Source organism: Scatophagus argus, chromosome 6 (assembly GCF_020382885.2).
Source record: "Scatophagus argus isolate fScaArg1 chromosome 6, fScaArg1.pri, whole genome shotgun sequence".
In the NCBI taxonomy this organism is placed as follows: domain Eukaryota; kingdom Metazoa; phylum Chordata; class Actinopteri; family Scatophagidae; genus Scatophagus; species Scatophagus argus.
Genome location: NC_058498.1, coordinates 4,348,385 through 4,368,667, shown reverse-complemented (window position 1 = coordinate 4,368,667; position 20,283 = coordinate 4,348,385). Strand labels below are relative to the sequence as shown.

Here is a 20,283-nt window from a genome sequence, read left to right as displayed (position 1 = left end):
CAGCTGTATTCAGAAACCTTTTTTTTATTATTCAAGGCAGCACAAACAAACATACATTATAAAAATACATAACTAAAATATATATATGAAATGTCACTGAAACACTGATCTAACATCTGGAAGATGCAACCGATACAATTTACAACAAAATGTTTGGAAAATGAAAACAAATATACACACATGCACACAAATATCTGCTCATAATCCTCGAATGAGCCAACACAGTGTAAACGTGTTAGACCCAGAAGAATAAAACTGGACAGAAACTGAGACTTTTGGTGCATCAGGATAATCCATCAACAATTCCACAAAGCTTCTCTCATTTCCAACATTATAAAACAGTCTGCCATCTTGCACTAAGTAAGTGTGATGACACTGATTTGAATTGGAATGTCATCTGTCTATACAAAAAGGACTTTAAAGTAGTTGTTGGGTTTATGAAGTAAATAATGATAATAAAGAGAAGTGAGTGACATTGACATTAAGGATTTTATGACATGAAAAGTTGTTTGTTGTTGTCTTTATCGTCTTTAAACAGAAAATACTGCACATGAATGTTTCTGTTTTCTATGTTTCATTGAGTGTTATGTAACAACTGCACAATTACTGTAACTATTACTACGCTGCATATTATTATTATTATGTTATTGTCAAGGACACCTGCTGTGTCTTTACTGTTTGTACATGTTGCCTTGCTTGGCCTCTTATCATGAGGTGGAAAAATTAACAAAGTAAACTGCATCCTTTTCTATGGAAACAAACACACACACACACACACACACACACACACAGAGACGCACACATACTCATCCACATTATTGGGGACTAATGACCTGTTGGCTTTGAAATCTTGAAACAAGCTTCACCAGAAAAGCTTGTCATCATCAGTGACTGCAGGGGGATTGCTGCCACTTTAACAGTTACAATTAAAAGCTTGAAAATGCAGCGGTTGCTCTGTGGCTGTCGGGTGTCCATGATCCTGCATATGTAAGTGTGTCTAAGAATGAAGGCTGTACTCACACACACACACACAGTGCCGAGCAATGAGGCCGTGTGTGCAGACTTTGGTGCATGCATGCGGCCATTAATGTCCTGTGTGTTTGCATACAAGTTGGGTGTGTGGCTTTCTATGTGAGCACAGGCTCTGCAGGTGAGTCTACATATACAGGTGTGTTTATCTAAGCATTGAGACTATACTCCTGCTTATAGCAACAGGGCCGGCACACGGCGTTGACTAAACCGTTTCCCAGCTGTAAGAGACAGATGATGAACTCCAGCACAGCCAGGCCCAGTAGCACACACAGCAGAGTCACGTTCCACTCGACGATATGAACCGGCTGAAGGCACTGCGACCAAGTCTCCGGTTGTAAGAGATACCTAAAACACAGAGAGAGAGAGATCAGACTGAGCGAGCTGAAACGGATGCAAAATGTCAGTAGAAATGCAGCTGCTGTTTGTTGTGCTACATTCTTAAAATGCTAAAGGAAAACGTTTAAAGCTTCATTGTAGTTTTGCTCATGGTTGGCTCATCAGTGAAGTTAAATGGTAAAACAGAGGAAAGTAGTGAAGTATTGTTGCTATGGTCGTGTGCAGCTTAATGCACTTTGCATACTCATTTAGAACTGTGGTTAATCTGTGTTTGAGCTGTGTGTGAAATTTCATTCTTGACCTTGGAAAAAAAAAGAAGAAGCTCAAACTGCTGCTCAAGTATTGCTATAAAATGGTACAACAAACAAAAATAAACTTGGAAAAATGCCAAGTCAATACTTGAGTCGTTTAGCTGAACTTTGTTGTACCATTTAGTCGACATTAAGTGACGACACCTGGATTTTAATTTTGTTTCCCCCTTTTGCAATCAGCCCAGTGATGTTAGGAATCATGAAGTTCAGTGGCATTACAAGAAAAGCTTCACAGCAAGCACACAAAGCTGCATAACTAAAAAAGTGTCCAGTACTAAGATCTACAATCATTGTCAAGTGACTAACTTATTCATCAATCAACAATAATTCGTTTGACTGATAAATGATTCATCATTTATCAAGCAATAATGACAAAAAATCACTAATTTCAGCGTCCTAAACATGAAGATTCCCTCATTTTCTTTGTTTTGTACAACTGTGAAGTTAATCATTTTGAACTGTAAATTGAGTCACAGGTTTCAGCCCTCAAAGACATCCTGTGTGGACACATTCTCATTTTGTTTTGTTCCCACAGAACACAGTGCCACACATTACCTGCCGCCCTGGTCTGCAAACGGGTACGACCATCCAAAAGAGGTGAAGCACAGTGGACCCTGCAGCAAGGCGAACCCTGATACAACGAAACAGTATCCAGATCCCACCAGGCCGATCACAGCTGCCAACACCGACCCGCACATCTGGAGAGCAACACACAAAGTGAGTTCAAAGGGGAACCTGTACCTGTTTGGATGCCTTGGCAACTGTGTGTGTATGTGTGTGTGTGAGAGAGAGAGATAGTCTGTGTGAATTTAAGATGTTTAATTTATCCATTTCATCAATAAGTTACAGCTGCTAAACACACACATACACACACACTTACAGCTGCAGCTGCGCGTGTGGCTTGAGTGGTGTGAGCCAAGCTCACTGAGTCGAGTGTTGAGTAACAATGGGAGCCTTGTTGAATTGTCATGGCTGGATTAGCATTAGCATTCCACCTCATAAGGACGCAGTGTTAGCTGGCTTAATGACAACTGTACAGCATTATTCTCCAAGCAGCGAGAAAAAAGCAGGAAAATAAGAACATTATGAAGAGAAACGCAGGGTGAAAGAAAGGAAACCCTAAATATTTTGATTTAAGAAGAAGGAAAAGAGCAACTGGAGGCGAAAAAAATAAACTCAAATCTGTCTGAGAAATAAAGAATTTCTTAATGCAATTAGCTGCCAGTTACCTGATGAGACACTTCAGATAGCAATGCAATCCATCCTTCTTCTTCTTCTCTATGACAACTTTAGTTTAACAGCAATGTCACCACTCCTGGACCAGAAAATCAGATTCTGGTGCAAACTCCACTAGACTTTTAATATTATTGATTGTTTGGTGAATCTCTTACCATTAAGCTCTCATTCCAGCAGCAGCTACATTTCCCCAAAGTGATGAAGACCACAGCTGGAACCAGCATCTGGAAGCACAGGAATAAATATTGTTCAGTTTTAGACAAAAAAAACAATAATTAATACAGATGCTGAAGCTTTTATATTTATGATTGTACTGCAAGGGAAGTTTACTGTTCCTGCTTCTCGCTGCTGGGAGAATTACTTCTTCCAAAGTTATTCCCCCACTTAATACCGCTTAATGTGCTCTAACAATATGCCACATCACAACTGAAATATTTCAACAGCTATCAGATTTTCATTACATTTGGTGAAGATGTTTATGGTCCCATGAGGATAAATCTTTGATGGCTAGCGGTAAATATGCAACAGAAAAATAGTTTTTATCAAACATCTGATTCTAATGGATTAAAAGGGCTGTGTGTGTGTATGTGTTTGATAAAGGAATTTGGCTTGAACTGGCTTGACGGTGATATGGGTACAGGTACGGGTGGAATGAATTGCGATGGGCACTTTTGAATACTAAATCCTGACAATACAAGTGGTCAAACAAGAGCATACGCCACATAAACAGTGCAGTGTGTACTCCAGCTTGGGTACAGTGTTGTTGTGTGGTGAGCCTTACTGCAACACAACTGCAGGAGAACTTCAGGGGAACAACAGAAATAATGACAATCCTGCATCTGTTTCGTTCAGGGCTCTACTCTATCCCTCCCTCCCCTTTTTCCTCTCCCCTTTCCTGCCTTGTTGTCTCTGTCTCAGCGGTCACAAACATTAAATCGCAGAGGGAGGGAAGTTCCCAAGGTTTTACTAACACACACGCACACACACACAAACACGCACACATAGAGAGATCATAGGCATCGTTACATACACATCCTGGATGTCCTCCTTAAAGCGTTATCCTTTAGCAGAGACAGACTGACAATGCAGAGGGAAGTGCACAGCGAGAGAGAAAATGGGTGGTGGGCAGGGGAGGAGGAAGAGCGAGGGAGAGGAAGAAGAGAGGGAGCTAAAGATAGATTTCTTTCAGAGGGGTTCAGCTTGCTCTTTGACTCTTGGGTTTTCTGCAATTTCCACATAGAAAGGAAAAGCCCAAAGAGAAAAAAAAATAAGGACAGAAAAAGTTATCTGATGTATGAAAAACTCCAGCATTAACACAGTCCATGGAACAAGAACATGTACAAACTAACCCAAACGCAGAGTAACTACTATGTAAAAGTGAGCAAGGCCTTTCATTAACACAACTGAAGCAAGATCCAGGCCTTTATTTGAGACAGGCTCTTACTAGAGGACTTCATTGTTTATAACGTCATGCAGGGGCCTCCCTGTTCTGAGATCTGCTCCAGTTTGCTGTTGCTGATGTTTGATATTCGTACTCAGAAATACAAAACTTCCTCCATAGTTCACGTGGCACATAATCCCCTCACTTTTACTGTGGAAACACCTGCAGGAAATGTGTTTTTCCACATGGGAAAGTAACATTTCAAGGCCCAAGCTTATCTCTCTCGTAACTCAGATGGACTTAATAATTCCTCTGATTATGGCTCTGCATCCTGTTCCGGTTGAAATACATGGGTTTCTCACTGATTCATCAGCTCTATAAATAATGTTTTCTAACAATGACATGAAAATGTTCAAAAGCTGTTGTAATTTTTTCACAGCTTTACAATAATCTTCTGCAAAAATGAGTACTGTCAAAGGTCATCTGTTAAACATACAATTAGACCTAGTGTTGTAGTTAAAAATCACACATTTGCTTTCTATGTAGCATTTTCTTTCTAAGTAGTTGTCTATATATTCTATCTAAATATTTTAGATAGTGAAGCTTCATGTAGCCAACACAAGTGCTCTGCTGGTCAACAAGTTTAATCTTGGCTGGGAAAAATCTCTACTCTGTTTCTCCTCAAAAGTAAAAGAACGGCTCCTTTTTACTCAGTCGAAGCGTAAACCCATCAGATCAGCAGCATGCAGAGCAGACAGATTAACTGTGAATTCACACAACACTGCATTGTTCTCGGTGAACAACTGCAAACACACTGAATGGTGTTGAAGGGGGAACAAGTGACAGTTAACAATCTGTTTGGTCTGAAATCAAGTTTGTCCTGTGTGAAGATGTCGATAACAACTTATGAGAAGGGCAAGTCAGACAAAGCCATCAGCCATGACAAAGAAAAACCTCGTACTGTATCTACACGTACCAGCATCTGTCTCCATTAGCACTGAATAAGGGAGGAAGGGAGGTGAGACCAGCTCTCAGTGAAAAGTAAATTCCTCTGTGAAGAGTTTTAGTGTCACATGGCTCTAAACGCTTTAACGAATCTCATTCACAGTATTACATACAGCGGTAAAAACAAGTACTCGCTTTGGCCCCAAATAAAAGATGAGTGTTATCACTTTTAGTTTCAGGCAGTTTTCTCTCACCACGTGGTACCAGTGACCTCAGTTAAACCACATTATTTCATCCTCTACTGGCGGCAAAGTAATCCAGTCAGCTTACTTATTTGGAAAGATGTTGCCACGCTGCCCACTTTTCACTCTTGTAATCTTAACTTCCCTTCATTCATCCCGGTGGTTTTTTGAGGATCAAAGTCAAAGTCACTAAGCTCACGCTGCGACATCTGCAAGCCAATCCCATCCGAGCAGCAGAGGGACATGCACCACCTGTGTGAAGGGCTACCATGTTTCAGGTTTTGAGTGATAAATCGCTGTTTTGTCTAAAATCCTATCTTACCTAAAGAGAAAAATACGATTTTTTTGATTACGAATTACCCTAAAAACAGCTAGGTAGAATTGTCAAAAGTCAAAAATACAACCTTCTCCTGTTTTATTTAAGTCGTTAATCGCATACTGAACTTAAAGCAAAGCAAAACTATTAAAGTAATACATAATCCATGCTACTAAGCTAAAATTCCACACTACACCACTGTGTGGTTGAAATATTGGTGTTAAAACAATAAAACTTTTGGGTGTGGTTGCCATTTTATCAAAATGTGTCAGAGGTTGAAGATGTCGCCACCTCAGAAATGTGATGATCTCAAAGCTAAAAATGAGATCACAATATAAAAAATCTACAGTATAACTCTAGAAATGTAACACATGACTAAACATAGACCACCATTACCAAATGAAAACAAAAGTGCAGTTTTTATTTACTCACCAAAAGTCCCCCTCCTCCTAGTCCACCAAAGTACCAGATGTAGCTGGCCAGCCGGTTCTGCTCAATGTACGTGATTTCTCCCATTGGAAACAGCAGCAGCAGGTTGGCCAGGATACAGCAGAGGGCCAGAGGCAGCAGGGCCAGACCCAGAGACCTGGCGAAACCCACCGAACAACACATGGCTCACCCAAAAAACACACTCACGACCGCCGGGAGGAGAGGAGAGGACTGGAATGGACCAGGGAGAGCAGAGAAGAAGGGAGAGATGGAAGGGAAAAACAGGAGGGAGGGAGGGAAGGGTCAGAGCAGCTGGGGAGCCAGGAAACTACAACAAGTGACCATAGTCAGCTCTGTGTGTGTGTGTGTGTGTGTGTGTGTGTGTGTGTGTGTGTGTGTGTGTGCTGAACAGATTTCCCTTCCTTACGAAGGGGTTCTGCAATGACTCTACATGCTGCAGGAAACACACTCACACTGACTGGAAGGCCACACAGAGCTCAGCAAGAGATATGAAAAATCCCACAAGTGTGTGTGTGTGTGTGTGTGTGTGTGTGTGTGTAAGGGGAGCAGTGTAAACTAATCAGAGGGCATCAGTTAAACCATCATATGTTGTAAATGGACACAAAATATCACAAATAAATGCAGAGAACACAATTAAGTAAAAATAGTAATAATAATGATATAACAATAATATGCACCCTCAAGTGCCAAATGTTTAGCATTCATAGCTTAAGAATCGTATCGTATCGTATCGTATCGTACGATACGATATAGGTGAAAGATGTTTACTGTATGTTGACAGAAACTTTATCTTAAGAATGTAATGAATGTGAGAATCTGTTCTATGGGCTCCAGTAAAACCCCCCTCATGCCAAATGTCTTGTATATACCGACAATCCTGTGCTGCCTATCAACACCAAATTCAAGTTGTGGATTCTTGTGAGTTTAATGTGTGTGTGAGTAACTGGTAGCCTGCTGCTCTGAGGTTTTGATGTGCTTTAACTCGCTGCTGTTTGTTTGGTTTAGATTCATCCATCAGTGCTAATCTGTTAGCATTTAGTTCAACACAGCATTATGCAGAAGAGATATCATATGTAGTGTTTCAATGACTTCTGCTCTGGTGTGGCCACGGGCATTTCTCTGAGCTTGTTTTGTGTTTATTTTAGGGAATCTGCGCATGTGAGTGGTGGACAGTTTGTCAGCTCAGGTGGGTTTGCAGGCCTGTAAGATTGCAGTGGAGTTAAAAAGTACAGTATTTCCCTTTTAACGGAAAAAACTCAATGGTCAATAAGCAAAATCCAAGATTCTCAGAATTGCATTTAGGTGGAACTTGAGTGAATGTAATTAGTAGCTTTCAAACGGTAAGAACACAGTTTAACTAGATTAACAAGCTAACGAGATTACTAGTTAGACTAGTGTTAAATCTTTCTGCACATTTCATGCTGTTTAGTGAAAACAGCATGAAATCATTTAAAAATCGTTTAAAAATGTGAAATTAAAAAAAAAACAAAAAACAAAAAACGAACGAGCAGACCTTGCTGACAACATATTTTATAGATATTTAATCCTCAGCCTGACTCACACGGTCACAGATTAGAGAGAACACTGTACTGACCAGAACCATCTGGTGCTTCTCCAACAACAAATCCTGGATCACCCCCGACATCAAGGCTCTCCTGAAGGAGAAGAAGAAGGGCTTCGTGTCAGGGAATAAAGAGGAGCTGAAGTCTGTGCAGGGCCAGCTGAGGAGGAGGATCAGAGAGGGGAAAAGGTGCTGCAGGAAGAAGATGGAGGACCAGCTGCAACAACATTCAGCCCTCACCCACTTCACCCTCTGTCTGCAGATATGGGCTCCCCCTCTTCAGTCCCTAGTACCCCTCCTGTCTGCTCGAGTCTGTCTGTCACAGCGATGCAGGTGAGGAATCAGCTGAGGAAGCTGAAGGAGAGGAAGGCAGCAGGTCCAGATGGCATCAGTCCCAGGCTCTTGAGATCCTGAGCTGACCAGCTGTGTGAAATCTTCCAGCACATGTTCAACCTGAGCCTGTCGCTGGCCAGAGTCCCACAGCTGTGGAAGACATCATGCCTGATACCAGTGCCAAAGACCCCCCATCCGAAGGAGCTCAACAGCTACAGGCCAGAGACGCTGACGTCTCACCTGATGAAGACCCTGGAGAGACTCGTCCTCGCCTACCTGCGCCCGCTGGTGAGCCCATCGATGGACCAGCTGCAGTTTGCCTACCAGCCAGACATCGGAGTGGAGGATGCCATCATCTACCTCCTGCACACATCGCTCTCTCACCTGGAGAGGATCATGTTTTTTGACTTCTCCAGGGCCTTCAACACTATCCAGCCCACCCTGCTGGGAGAGAAGCTGGAGTGTGCAGGAGTAGACCATCACCTCAGTGCCTGGACCGTGGACTACCTGACAAACAGGTCACAGTATGTGAGGACGCAGAGCGGAGAATCTGACATGCTTCTCTGCAGCACAGGTGCACCACAGGGAACAGTTCTGGCTCCCTTTCTGTTCAATCTCTATACTTCTGATTTCAGATGCAACACTCCAACCTGCCACCTGCAGAAGTTCTCAGATGTCTCTGTGATCGTCGACCTCATCATGGACCGAGACGACTGAGAGTACTGAGAACTCACACAGGGGTTCGTGGACTGGTGCCAGGGGAACCACCTCCAGATCAACATTGGTAAAACCAAGGAGCTGGTGGTGGACTTCAGCAAGTGCAAACACGCCCCAGCTGCACTGGTGAACATCCAGGGAATAGACATCGGGAGTACCTGGGCGTTCACCTCAACAACAAACTGGACTGGACTGACAACACAGACGCCCAGTACAAAAAGGGCCTGAGCAGACTCTTCCTGCCCACAAGGACCTTTGGAATACAGGGTCCACTCCTCATGAGCTTCTATGCCTCTGTGGTGGCATCAACCATCTTTTATGGTATACTGCTCCACCCGTGCTGTGTGAAGGAGAGGCACTGCCACTACTTCCTGCCCACTGCTGTCAGACTCCACAACATTCACAGCTGATAGACTGGACATTTTAAAGCTGATTGAATGTGTTAACTGGACAATAATATATGTGCAATAATGGGGCAAACGGTCACGCCAGACATGTGCAATAACACATGTGTAATAATAATTGTGCAATAATCTTTACTCATGTAAACCACTACTACAAGGATTAGTCTTTACTTACATAGTCCCTGAAACAAAATCTGTGCAATAATTAATCCATCCATTAACCATAACTTGAGGAATTCTAGAGTAAATAGTCTTTCTGTACTGTGTACAGCTGCATGTACTTGTTTCCTGTGTATATATTCTTTTTGAATGCACATCCTGCTCTTATCTTTGCATGCTCTTCACCCTCTGTATGCTTTTGGCTGCTGTAACACTGCAATTTCCCAGTTATGGGACTATTAAAGGATTATTTTATCTTATCTTATCTTATCTTATGTTATGTTATCTTATCTTATCCGTGTTAAATATGGATTAAAGAGCATATGAGGACATACATGTCATTTTAATGTATTATGGATGAGACCAACCAAAAAATGGCAACATTACAGGTTTTAAACAGACTGCAACACCGCTGCTCAGTTTTACAAGGACCAACTTGTATGCAAAATGTTTTGTCGATGTTCATAGGCTCATCATAGTGCTTCACAGACGAGGCTGCCTCTTTCTAGGTCAAAATGATGTAACAGTTCAGCGGGTCTATGTGGGGCAACAGGGCACAACATGACTCCTAATAGTGCCGTGTTAGACAGACTCTGTATGTTTACATACGTGTGTTTCGGGGGCTCAGCATCTTGCGAGCTATTTTATAATCCAGCTGGAATGCAGCACATCCAGATAAACTGCGCTGTAAACTGGAACTGGCCACTAACGAGCCGTTTCAAACGGTGTTAATGAAGGGCAGATTATGTAAAACAGAATGTGTTTGGGTGACAGAACACATGGCTCTTTATGAGAGTGAGGGGTTGGTACCAGATGGGGTTTGGCCCCGTAAGGAGATCAACAGCGAAACAAAGTCCAACATCATGTTTCTGCATCAGGAGATTTGTGATGAAGCAGAACCACGTTTGAGCCTCCTGCTTCAGGGTGCAAATGGTTTACAGGCTGTTTATCAACATTCTCTTTCGCACAATCCCAGCCGCCGCATATACTGCAAATCTGTATTTATGCTGCAAATCTGTCTGTGTGGTGTGTTGAGGGACAGCAGGGCATTTCCTGACAGACAAAAACGCAGATAACTTGCGTGTCCTTTCCCACATCATGACTGTAAGGCCTGACTGTTTTATCATGTAGTCTCAACATCAGATTGGATTGGACTCATCTGATTTCATGGTAATCTGCATAACAAACTATGGGATATCTTTTGTGCACAGTTGGCATTTTGTGCCAGCACTACCAGACCAAAGCTGTGGAGGTTCGTCCTCTGTGTCAGTAAATTTAATGGCAATGTGCCTATTGGACTCTGAGAAAGAGTCAGAGAATAAGCAAATAACTCAATGATTTACCCTGTGGGGATTGTGAATATACAAACTGTAATGAAATCTGACCACTTGTTGTTTACTTTACTGTGCACACAGGTGTATTAGTGACTGCTGTGTTCCAGTTACAGGAGGTCCCGCTTTCTTTATTGAATGAGAAAACGTTTTATTTTATGCCGAAATAAACTCATCATGTGCAGAGGAATATTCTTACATATGTATATACGTGTAATATATGTGTAGAATATTCTGAACCCACAAACAAAGAACCTTGAGAGCTGAACATCATCATAATTTTTCATTCATAAAAATGTACAAAATCATGAATAAATCCAGCATTCTTCATAGGTCATTTGAAATGCGCCTTGCTAAGTTAGTCTGTTTACAGCAGCAGCAGAAACAAATATACTTCACTACTTCACTTAAAAGTGTAGGAAAATGACGCAAAAGGAACTCGAGTGGATGCTGGACTGAGTTAAGCAGCCGTTTCTGTTGATCCTTTAGCAAGACACTGAACCTCAGGTTACTCCCATTCCTAACTGCTGACCACCAGAATAAAAGGGGAGGGTTGTGTTGGGAAGGGCGTCCGGCTGGACCCAGGTTGGGTTACTTTATTTGTAGCAGCACGTAGATTTAGTTTATGGCAGCCATCTTGACGCACATTTTACAAACAACACAGACATGATACAGTACTCCAGTCGCGAGATGGGAACAAGGAGGTCCTAATGTGGAGCAGCCAGCTGACTTGATTCACATGACACTCTTACATGATCACATCATCTAAACTCAGTTTGATTTGTAAAAAGTCTCTCGGACTAAAGATGCCACTAGCATTCATGGACGTAGGAGGGTTGCCTTTGTAATTCTGTTGTTGTCCCTCATTGACACTGCAAGAGAAAATAATCTCAAACAAAAGGTTGATCTGAGGACGAGCATCTTTGGTATGAAATGTGTAGAGATTTGTTTTCCTGTTTGTTGTTATGCATTCAAGAGCAGACAAAATAGTTTTTACCTGATAATAAAATAAATCAGCTAATTAATGAATTCAGTATTTACCTTTTGTTTGTTTATAGCACTTCTGCTGTATCGCACATGCAGGCAGTTGGGAAGACAGGAGGAGGTCACGTATGTCTAGTACCCTTGAGCACATCCGTCCCCTCGGGGGTCTGATCCCGCCCACAGCACCCTGGATGGTCGATCAGCTTGACTGACAGATGACTTCCACCAATCGCCCACAGTGATGATCTGTCCCCGCCCAAACTGAGACCTGTGGTGGCCTGTGAGTTTGATGAAATGAAGAGAGAAATGGGAAAAAAATGAATGACTTTAAATACCAGGCGATCACAACCTAAGCTTTGTACAGACCAGACGTGTGTATAAATGCTCACAACAGCTTCACTGGTTAGTATGAAAGGCAGTAAAACATTACGGTGCTTGGAAAGCACAGGCTGCTTTTACTTTGCACTTTTCTGTAAGTGAAATAATATTTTTAACAAGAACTTGTGCAGAGCTGATTCAGAGACAGAATGACGTCTGACCATCAATAAAGCAGGGAAAGTAAAGGAAAAACTTAGAAGTTAGAAAACTTTGGAGCCAGCAAAGCCAGAGAGCAAGTGTCAATCACCCAGAAAGATGCCAGGGATTGGAAGAGGAACCGATCATCACTTCCTATTTACAACAGGAAGTAAGTTTATGGGAACTACAGTCTAATAACCCTAATTTCGTACTAACAGTTGTTTTGGCCTTGTTTGTTTATGGCTGTTACTATACATCAATATAATAATTACTGTGAAACATTAACTTTTGAGTAGACTACAAATAGCATCTATTTTCTAGAAATTATGTAATGAGCCAAACAAATAAAAAGTGAAACTTGGAGGTGCCTCCATGGAAAAATTCAAGTTTCAAAGACATCTTTTCCATTTATAATTTATTAACGAATGACTGAATGAATAAGATGAGGGTCTACTATCTGGGAGCAGGGCAGACATCTCCTGTAAGAAATACCAGCAGAGCCTGCAGGCTCTCGTCTAAATAAATAAGGTACCTGTGATTGGCCAGTTGACTTTGTGGCCCCTCCAGATTAACCAGCCACTCATCAGCTAGACACACACAGAATGTTTAATCAGAATATGATTTTAATATTTTTAAAAAGTGATTTACACGAGCAGGACAAAAGGTAAACACATCCGCTGTTTCCCGTAAATAAATCTCATCTCGTATACAAATTAAGTTCCAGTTTATGACAGCATTGAAGCACAGGAAGAGTCGAGTTCATCTGACCAGCACCCTGACGTGAGCTGAGCTACACATTTATCTTACATTCCATTACAGCATAATTAGATATGAACCCACTGATTTATGTGTATTACTACACAAAGTCCAACATGTTCAACAAACACAAGAGCAACATCAGTTAATAACTCATTAACACATTACATCACAGGACTTAAAGTGGAGTATGCTCCCGTCTTTCTGATAAAAAAATTTCCAATTACAAATTCTCCAACGCCTGATCTACTCTGGCAACGAATAACCAACAGTAACATACTTAAAACCTGACAAATGAAGTTAAGAGGCAGAACAAGTAAAACGGTGTCAGTGCTACGTGTCAAGTCTCCACACTTTGTGCTCCACCTCAGTGTGTCCTCGACCTCGGCGTACCTGGACGTGTCATGCGGTTGCATAAAAGCCCCCATCGCCCCGAGTGCAGCGAGAAGTCGTGGTTTTTGTGGTTTGGTAGCAGAGTGGGTGAGAAGTGCAGGTATTATGGCGTGATACGGCCGCTTCCCCCCATCAACACAGTTAAAGTGGTTAGAGTGAAGAGCAGAGTGAAGTTGGCCCCACGATTCTGCGAGAGTTCACACAATGACACATGCGAGAAATGAACCTTTTTTAGCCAAATTTGTTTCTTGAAAGCAGTCTGGTAATACCACATTTGCAGCAGATCACTGCATATTATCAAATTGTGATGGCAATATGTCCTGTCTGAGTTTTACATACCCAATACTACCTGACATGTGCACAAACACAAATACTTGAACCCTCTTTTGAAGTGTGTCTGTGGCCGACAACACGTTAAGAACGGAGGTGAGGTTTAGGCCCCCGAAACTTCTTGGTTAGGGTTAGGAAAAGATCATGGTCTCAGGTAAAATATGTTTTGTAATTTCCTGACCCAAGTGCAATGGACGGCTGGGTTAGACAAAATAAAATCCAACAGGACACATGCGGAGCCGTGCTCTTTTAACCGAAACCATGATTTCTTTACTCCACGACTGTCGCAGGAAAAGGAAATATAAATATACTGCACGTACAACCCTGACCCTTCAGACCTGGAGAGAGAATCCACAATCCTTTGGGACCAGCCCACTTCCAAAGCCCATGTAGGTGCTGTTGACGAATGAGCAGGCGTTGCCCTGACTGTCAATCACACAGAAATAGACCGTGTGACTTCCTGTCGTCAGGCCAGGCTCCATGGCCCTACGGGTATACATACAAACAATAATTAAAAATGGGTAAATAACCATCCCAGACTGAGGAGAGGAAACTTGAGACGAGATGAAAAAGATGAAATGGAAAAACTCAATATCAATATATAGATATTACATGTTAATTAATGAGCTTCATATATACTGAACAGGCTGTGTGTTTCGCCCTCTGCTACGTTATCAGTCTTGCTAACTCACACCCCAACAAATCCCAAAACTTTAACCTATTCTTTCAAGTGTTTTCCTTTGCTAAAAGCATGGAAGAAAAGATGCACGCTGACATGTACTTCCCATCATAAACATTTTAAATAAATATTTTTAATATTATTATTATATAAATTATATAAATATATTAATAATTATACATATATATAAATAAAATAAAAATAAAGGTCTTGAGTAGAAGCACAACAGCCAAACTGCCAACCTTAGAACCCGTGACTATCACTTAGATAATGTTTATAACTGTGTGTGTCCTCACTACCTGTCACCTCACAGCACCGTCATCGCCTGTAACGTCATGTATTGCTAATAAACCAGGTTATGACAGAGCATTAAAGGTGACCTTTAATTTCCTGCTTTCACTGGACTTCTGCCGGCTAGCTGGTTTATTAAACATAACATTCATTAAACATAATGAATGTGAAGGCGCTTTTACAAGGCAACAAATTTTTTTATTTGTGGTAATGAGGGACGTTATGTTTCACATCTCATTTAGGGCTGTTTGAAACATTACGGCTGAGTTGTGTGCCACCAAATGAACCGAGGGTGTTGCCTAACGCAGCAACGCACCCTCAGTAATTTGCAGTTATTATAGTTACAGCAGGATTTAGTACCACAGTATAGTGTGTGCGCACGTGCACGTTAAAAGATCACTGCGTTGTTTTATACTTTTATAGACTATTTGTCTGTTTCTCTTGGAAGACCTCAGTTCAAAGTCTACAGTAACTACACACACACACACAAGCATGACATTAAGGTCGGGGAGGGGGGAAATAAAAGTCAGTACTATCTAAAGTCAACAGAGCATGACTGGTACACACTGGTACGTTCATATACACACCCACACACTTACACCTATGCCCGAACACACACACACACACACACACACACGCACACACCTATCCATGCTGATGCGCTGTGCTCGCTGCTGGCTGTAGCTTTTGTCCAGTAAGGTCTCCAGAGGGATGGTCACATGGTCTGGGTCGCCCAGGTAACACAGAGCATCTTTTGCTGTCAAGTGGACAGCCTCCACGAGCACATGGATGTAGTCAGAGCTGTTATGGCCTACATCCACACACACACACACACACTCACACACATAACAACAGAACGACATTTGTATTTCAGAGCTGCAACAGACGAGTGCAAATCAAACTTCACAACTTCAGACCAATACAGACGATTAAATAAAAAGAAAGAAAACAAGACCGTGGTCAAGCTCTGATTGCAGCACTGGTGCAGCTGTCAGTCTGTGTGTTCAAATATACGGCAGTGTGTGGCAAAGGTATTCAAACAGACACTTGTTTGTTTTTATTTTGCCTTAAGCAGTTTGGAGTGATTTTCTAAGCTAAGATGAATCAGAGAGACGCCTGCTGATTCATGTCTGATTCATGTCCAGCGTGTCCAGAGAGTGAGTCAGCTGTCACTGACTTGGTGTCCTGAATCGATATTCCAGGGATGTCCTTCGGTCCTTCCTTGGCTGAATTTCACAGGAGATACGTTGATGTGTAACAGTCTGTCTGCTGCGGTGGATTAACTTCACTATATTTTATTTATTGCTTTGGTCTATATTGTTGTTATATCAGTGGCATAACATCATCATTAAATGGCAGTAATATTGTTTGTCACAATTATTTTGTAAAATGTAATTATCGTGACAAGCCTAAATCCACAGGAAAGTTTTCACTGGCACTATTTTCTACTGAAGAAAAAAAGTCCAGACTATTGAGTGTAAACTATACGAATCATCCAGAAAAACTGAAAAACTGGATTTATGTAAATAAATGCTGCAGCTTTTCACATGTGATTTCAATGTTTTGCAGCACAAACAAAATTCTATGACCTAAACACAAGCAAATAAAAGGAAGACTATGTGGTTGAGTGATAATGTTGACTCGTCCACTTCCCCAGACTGATATTCCCAGTGTCAGCATTCGATCCCAAAGCAGCGTTGAGTACCTTTGAGAGGGAAGTTTTCCAGGATGTTGAGCAGCAGCAGCGCAGCCGATCCCTGACTGTTAGGAGGAGGCTCCCACAAACGCACACCCTGAACACACAATGGAGTCATTCCATCTGCTGGTATCAAAATACCGACACAATAAGCACCCGCTGACCTCACCTTGTATTCTGTGCTTATGGGGGTGATGACCTCACTGCCATGGCTGCTGAGGTCATCCAGGGTCATGACTCCTCCATTCTGGTTGATGACGTCGACGATCGCTTGAGCCACTCTGCCCTGGTAGAAAGCTGGTTTGCTGTCGATTCATCAATCAGTTAATCCATCAATTAACCTTGCATTCCGCTGTCCGTGTTTTAACACAACAGTACAAAACACAAAAAACATCAAAAATATGCTTTGTGTGATGTCGTGCCACACGAGTCGCGTTTTCAAGATATGCAGGTGATGTGTCTGTTATTGTGTGTATTTACTAGTCCAATCAGTGTTGTTGTGTGTTGTGTCAGTGTTGTGTTCAATCAAATGAACGGTGTGTGTGTGTGTGAGTGTGTGTGTGTGTGTGTGTGTGAATGTATGAGTTTTCACTACAATGAAGTAACACACACATACACACACCGTCATAGCTGTGGAATGACTCTTATGATTCCATGGAAACCATCCATCAATGAGGCTGAAATCACTGCTATTGTTTCGACTGTCTCAGGAATGTGTGTGCGTGTGTGTGTGTGTGTGTTGGGAAGGAGATTTATCATGGGTGTAGCTGTCAGTGTTCCTGCGTTATTGCATTACTAAAGACTGAGTGTTGCGTGTAGTAAGAGAGAACAGCATCCACTGGTGCATATTTCCATGGTGACACGTTCCCTCAGCCATGCCATCAGTATGGTTATAAAACAGTCCTCTCACTTCAAATGTGGCTGTGATCAGACTGAATTAACTCTGGTCTCTGATCGTGACAAATTTTTTGTCAAACCTTCTACAGAAACTTTTCAAACTCCACTTGAAGGATGAATCCCTTTTGTTTGTTTGTCATGTGTAAGTGAGGTACAAACAGTCCTCTAACATCACAGATGGTAGTGGGCACATGGATTTGTGCTGCAGGAGTTGTCCGTTGGTGTTTTGCTACGTTTTTTCCACCATGAAATCTTGGGTTCATCCAAGGTTTTGCCATATAACAGGACAAGTCAAGTTTAAACAATAGCAAACAGCCTCTGGGAGGACATGGCACATGAGGTTCAGGAAAAACTGACCCACTGCTCCTCACATGACCTTACACGTGTTATTTCTGCTTTAGGCTTCAGGATTCACCTTCAGGGTCTGGGCCAGTGCGGGGTTTCTGAATACTTGTCCACATTTGGGCGCATGACCATCAATCAGCAGGTCTCCACCTAGTTCCTTCCCAGCGTCTCTCAGAGCAGTCGCCCAGTTCTGAGCCGCTACCTGGGCGACAGGAAACCCGACCTCTGCGAGCTCCACCGCCCCCCTCAGCACGTCCTGCAAGGACAGCTGGGGAAAGATGGCAGAGGAAACACGCGCTTATTACCTCACAGGAAAGCTCACTCAGGAGTGTGAGTCATTGTTTTGAGATGAAAAGGGTTCAGACCAAAACTGGCTTGTAATTTCCTTTGACAGTTTCCCAGACAGAAAAAAATCTAATAATTGTTAGCAATCGGTGCAAGTGAGAGGGCACTTCCTTCATGATGAAGTCCTCACTCTTCTGGTGTGCCAGAATCTCCTTAATATTCACCTTCACCTTAGTTAATAATTTACTGCATTTTCCAAGACGTTCTGACAGAGTGAGTCATACCTCTAATTCCAAGCATTTCTAATGAGCATAATACAATACTGCTCTCCGGCATCAGAAAATTCAAAAACATAAGCAAAAATTTGTTTTTTTAAGATAAGATAAGATAATTCTTTAATAGTCCCATAACGGGGAAATTGCAGTTTTGTTTTTTTTGGGGGTTTTTTTTTTTTTTTTTTTTTTTTGCAGTGCCAGATTTTATTGATAAATTGGCTGCAAACAAGTTCATTTTTTTTGTTATGGAAGAATCTTAACTTTTATCAAGACAGAAGAATTCGACTATGAAAACAAGTTTCAAAAGAAATAAACTGGCTATATTTTGTGTGCTGAGTGAAACGTGCCTGTCTTGATCTGCAAAGAGGAAGCTGCAGTCTCAAACAGACAAGTTGCTTTGCTTTCGCATGAATATCGATGAAATATATTGTTGACAAAAACTCCACTGGAGGTTTTTTCCTGCTGAGTGTTCAAAGGCCCCACCGGAAGAGCTCAACCAGGCTGGAGGCCACTAAGGCATTTAAGTCTGAAACCCCACTGGACCTGAAGAAATCCTACCATAGATGGAAGTTACTGCTGTTTTGACCAGTGACAGTTTATGTCTCCTTGATTCACCTTCAGCACCACTGTTTAGAACACACACGAGTGTCAAGAGCCCGATTTCTAGGTATGTTTGTGTGTGTCGGCGGTGTGTTTCCGTGTGCAGTGTTTATGTTTAGGTATGTCATGTAAATGATTATGTTAGATGGTCCTGATAGGCTACCAGCGCGCACACAGAGCCAAACCTGTTGACTTCCAAACAGCTGTACAGCATCACACCAGCATGCAGGGGCCCCTGGCACTGTGACATTCAGGGCATCGAAAGGTGAAAGGGGGGGGCCTCTGCAGTGTAACCGCGTCCTTCCAGGAAGTCCAGGGTCTGAGCTGTGGGCTAACGACCACTGAGGACGCAGAGAGAGTCTCAACTAATCGTTATGTGTTATAAAGACAGAAGGGAAGAGAGAAGAGCCTCCACCTGCCGTTAATTCCTCTGATTTCTCCAGCGCTTCCGCTGTAGAACAAGCAGAAAGCGTCGCCTCCAGGACCGGTGCTGCGCGGCTCTGTTACCGCCAGCGCTGCTGCTATGGCAACCGCAGCATCTGCCGCATTACCGCCACGCTTCAGGATGTCTGGACATAAGTAAACGTCCAGGTGTGATTAACAACAAGACATATTTTCTCAGTGCGCAAACAGCTTTGGCTTTATTTGTTGCATTAATCACTCCACCACAACTAAATTTTTCCTGCCGTCCGGTGTGACCCTCCGATCACAAGCCGCTTCTCCTAGGCCACGGCTGCCCCCAAAATTATGCCCCGTGTGAGGCTCGAACTCACGACCTTCAGATTATGAGACTGACGCGCTGCCTACTGCGCCAACGAGGCCTTATAAGAACGCATGTATTCGTAGTATGGCCATGAGTTGAAAAGTTAAAAAGAGTAATTCAGCTCAGCCCAATCTGGACTCTACACAAGCCTCCTCTCAGTGTGTTTCTGGTCACAAAGTGTCTCAAACTGGTGACAAAATCAAACAACCTCCGATCGGTTACTCGGGCTATCGATTGAGCGGACTGAACTTGAACGACAGCCCGAGAAGCAGATGACAGATTACATCGATCGATGCTGGGGTTTCAGGTGAATGAGCGCGCTACTTTTCAGTTTATAAAGTGAAAACTGCAATAATAGCAGTCCTGTAGCCTTTTAAAATGTTATTTCAGGCTATATTTCCGTTTTTCTTCGGGCCATAAATATTCCAAGCTAAGCGTAATCATGATTAAACAGAAACAACACCACCGCCGTTGACTTTGGGTGAAATGAATCTCCTTCAGGTACTGTAGTTTTGTTTAGGGTTGATAGAAGGAGTTGAAACTTACAACTCACATTTGTAAACTTTAAGGTTACCTTCGAGTTGAGTGACTAAAAAATAAATGTAGATATTATTTCTTCAGGACGAAAACACAAAACAATGACACAACAAAAACATCAAAGAAAACCCTCTCTCTATCTTTTTTTGTTTGTTTGTTTGTTTCTTTTTATCGCTCAAAAA

At 42.3% G+C, this 20,283-nt stretch overlaps 2 protein-coding genes and 1 non-coding gene across 3 annotated transcripts; all 3 read right to left on the bottom strand.

Annotated features, from left to right (window-relative positions):
- Nucleotides 1–8: 8 nt before the first annotated feature.
- Nucleotides 9–6,507, bottom strand: tm4sf18 (transmembrane 4 L six family member 18). Its single transcript, XM_046391721.1, has 4 exons — nucleotides 6,232–6,507; nucleotides 3,071–3,139; nucleotides 2,235–2,377; nucleotides 9–1,377 (listed from the first exon to the last, which is right to left on the bottom strand). Exons 1-4 carry the CDS (start codon nucleotides 6,409–6,411, stop codon nucleotides 1,179–1,181), a joined length of 591 nt encoding a protein of 196 aa, XP_046247677.1. The 5' UTR covers nucleotides 6,412–6,507; the 3' UTR covers nucleotides 9–1,178.
- A 5,324-nt stretch (nucleotides 6,508–11,831) lies between these two features.
- On the bottom strand, nucleotides 11,832–19,395 carry LOC124060687 (glutathione hydrolase-like YwrD proenzyme; the record flags this gene model as incomplete). Its single annotated transcript, XM_046391932.1, is given in 12 exon segments — nucleotides 11,832–12,016; nucleotides 12,787–12,841; nucleotides 13,184–13,561; nucleotides 13,564–13,590; nucleotides 14,072–14,219; nucleotides 15,349–15,514; nucleotides 16,409–16,496; nucleotides 16,569–16,704; nucleotides 17,680–17,909; nucleotides 18,987–19,070; nucleotides 19,073–19,142; nucleotides 19,217–19,395. Coding segments are annotated over 12 exon segments (1,707 nt in total), but the record flags the coding sequence as incomplete, so codon positions are not given.
- Nucleotides 19,396–19,549: 154 nt separating this feature from the next.
- Nucleotides 19,550–19,622, bottom strand: trnam-cau. Its single transcript has one exon. It is a non-coding gene; the product is annotated as a tRNA-Met (tRNA).
- Between the last annotated feature and the right edge of the window lie 661 nt (nucleotides 19,623–20,283).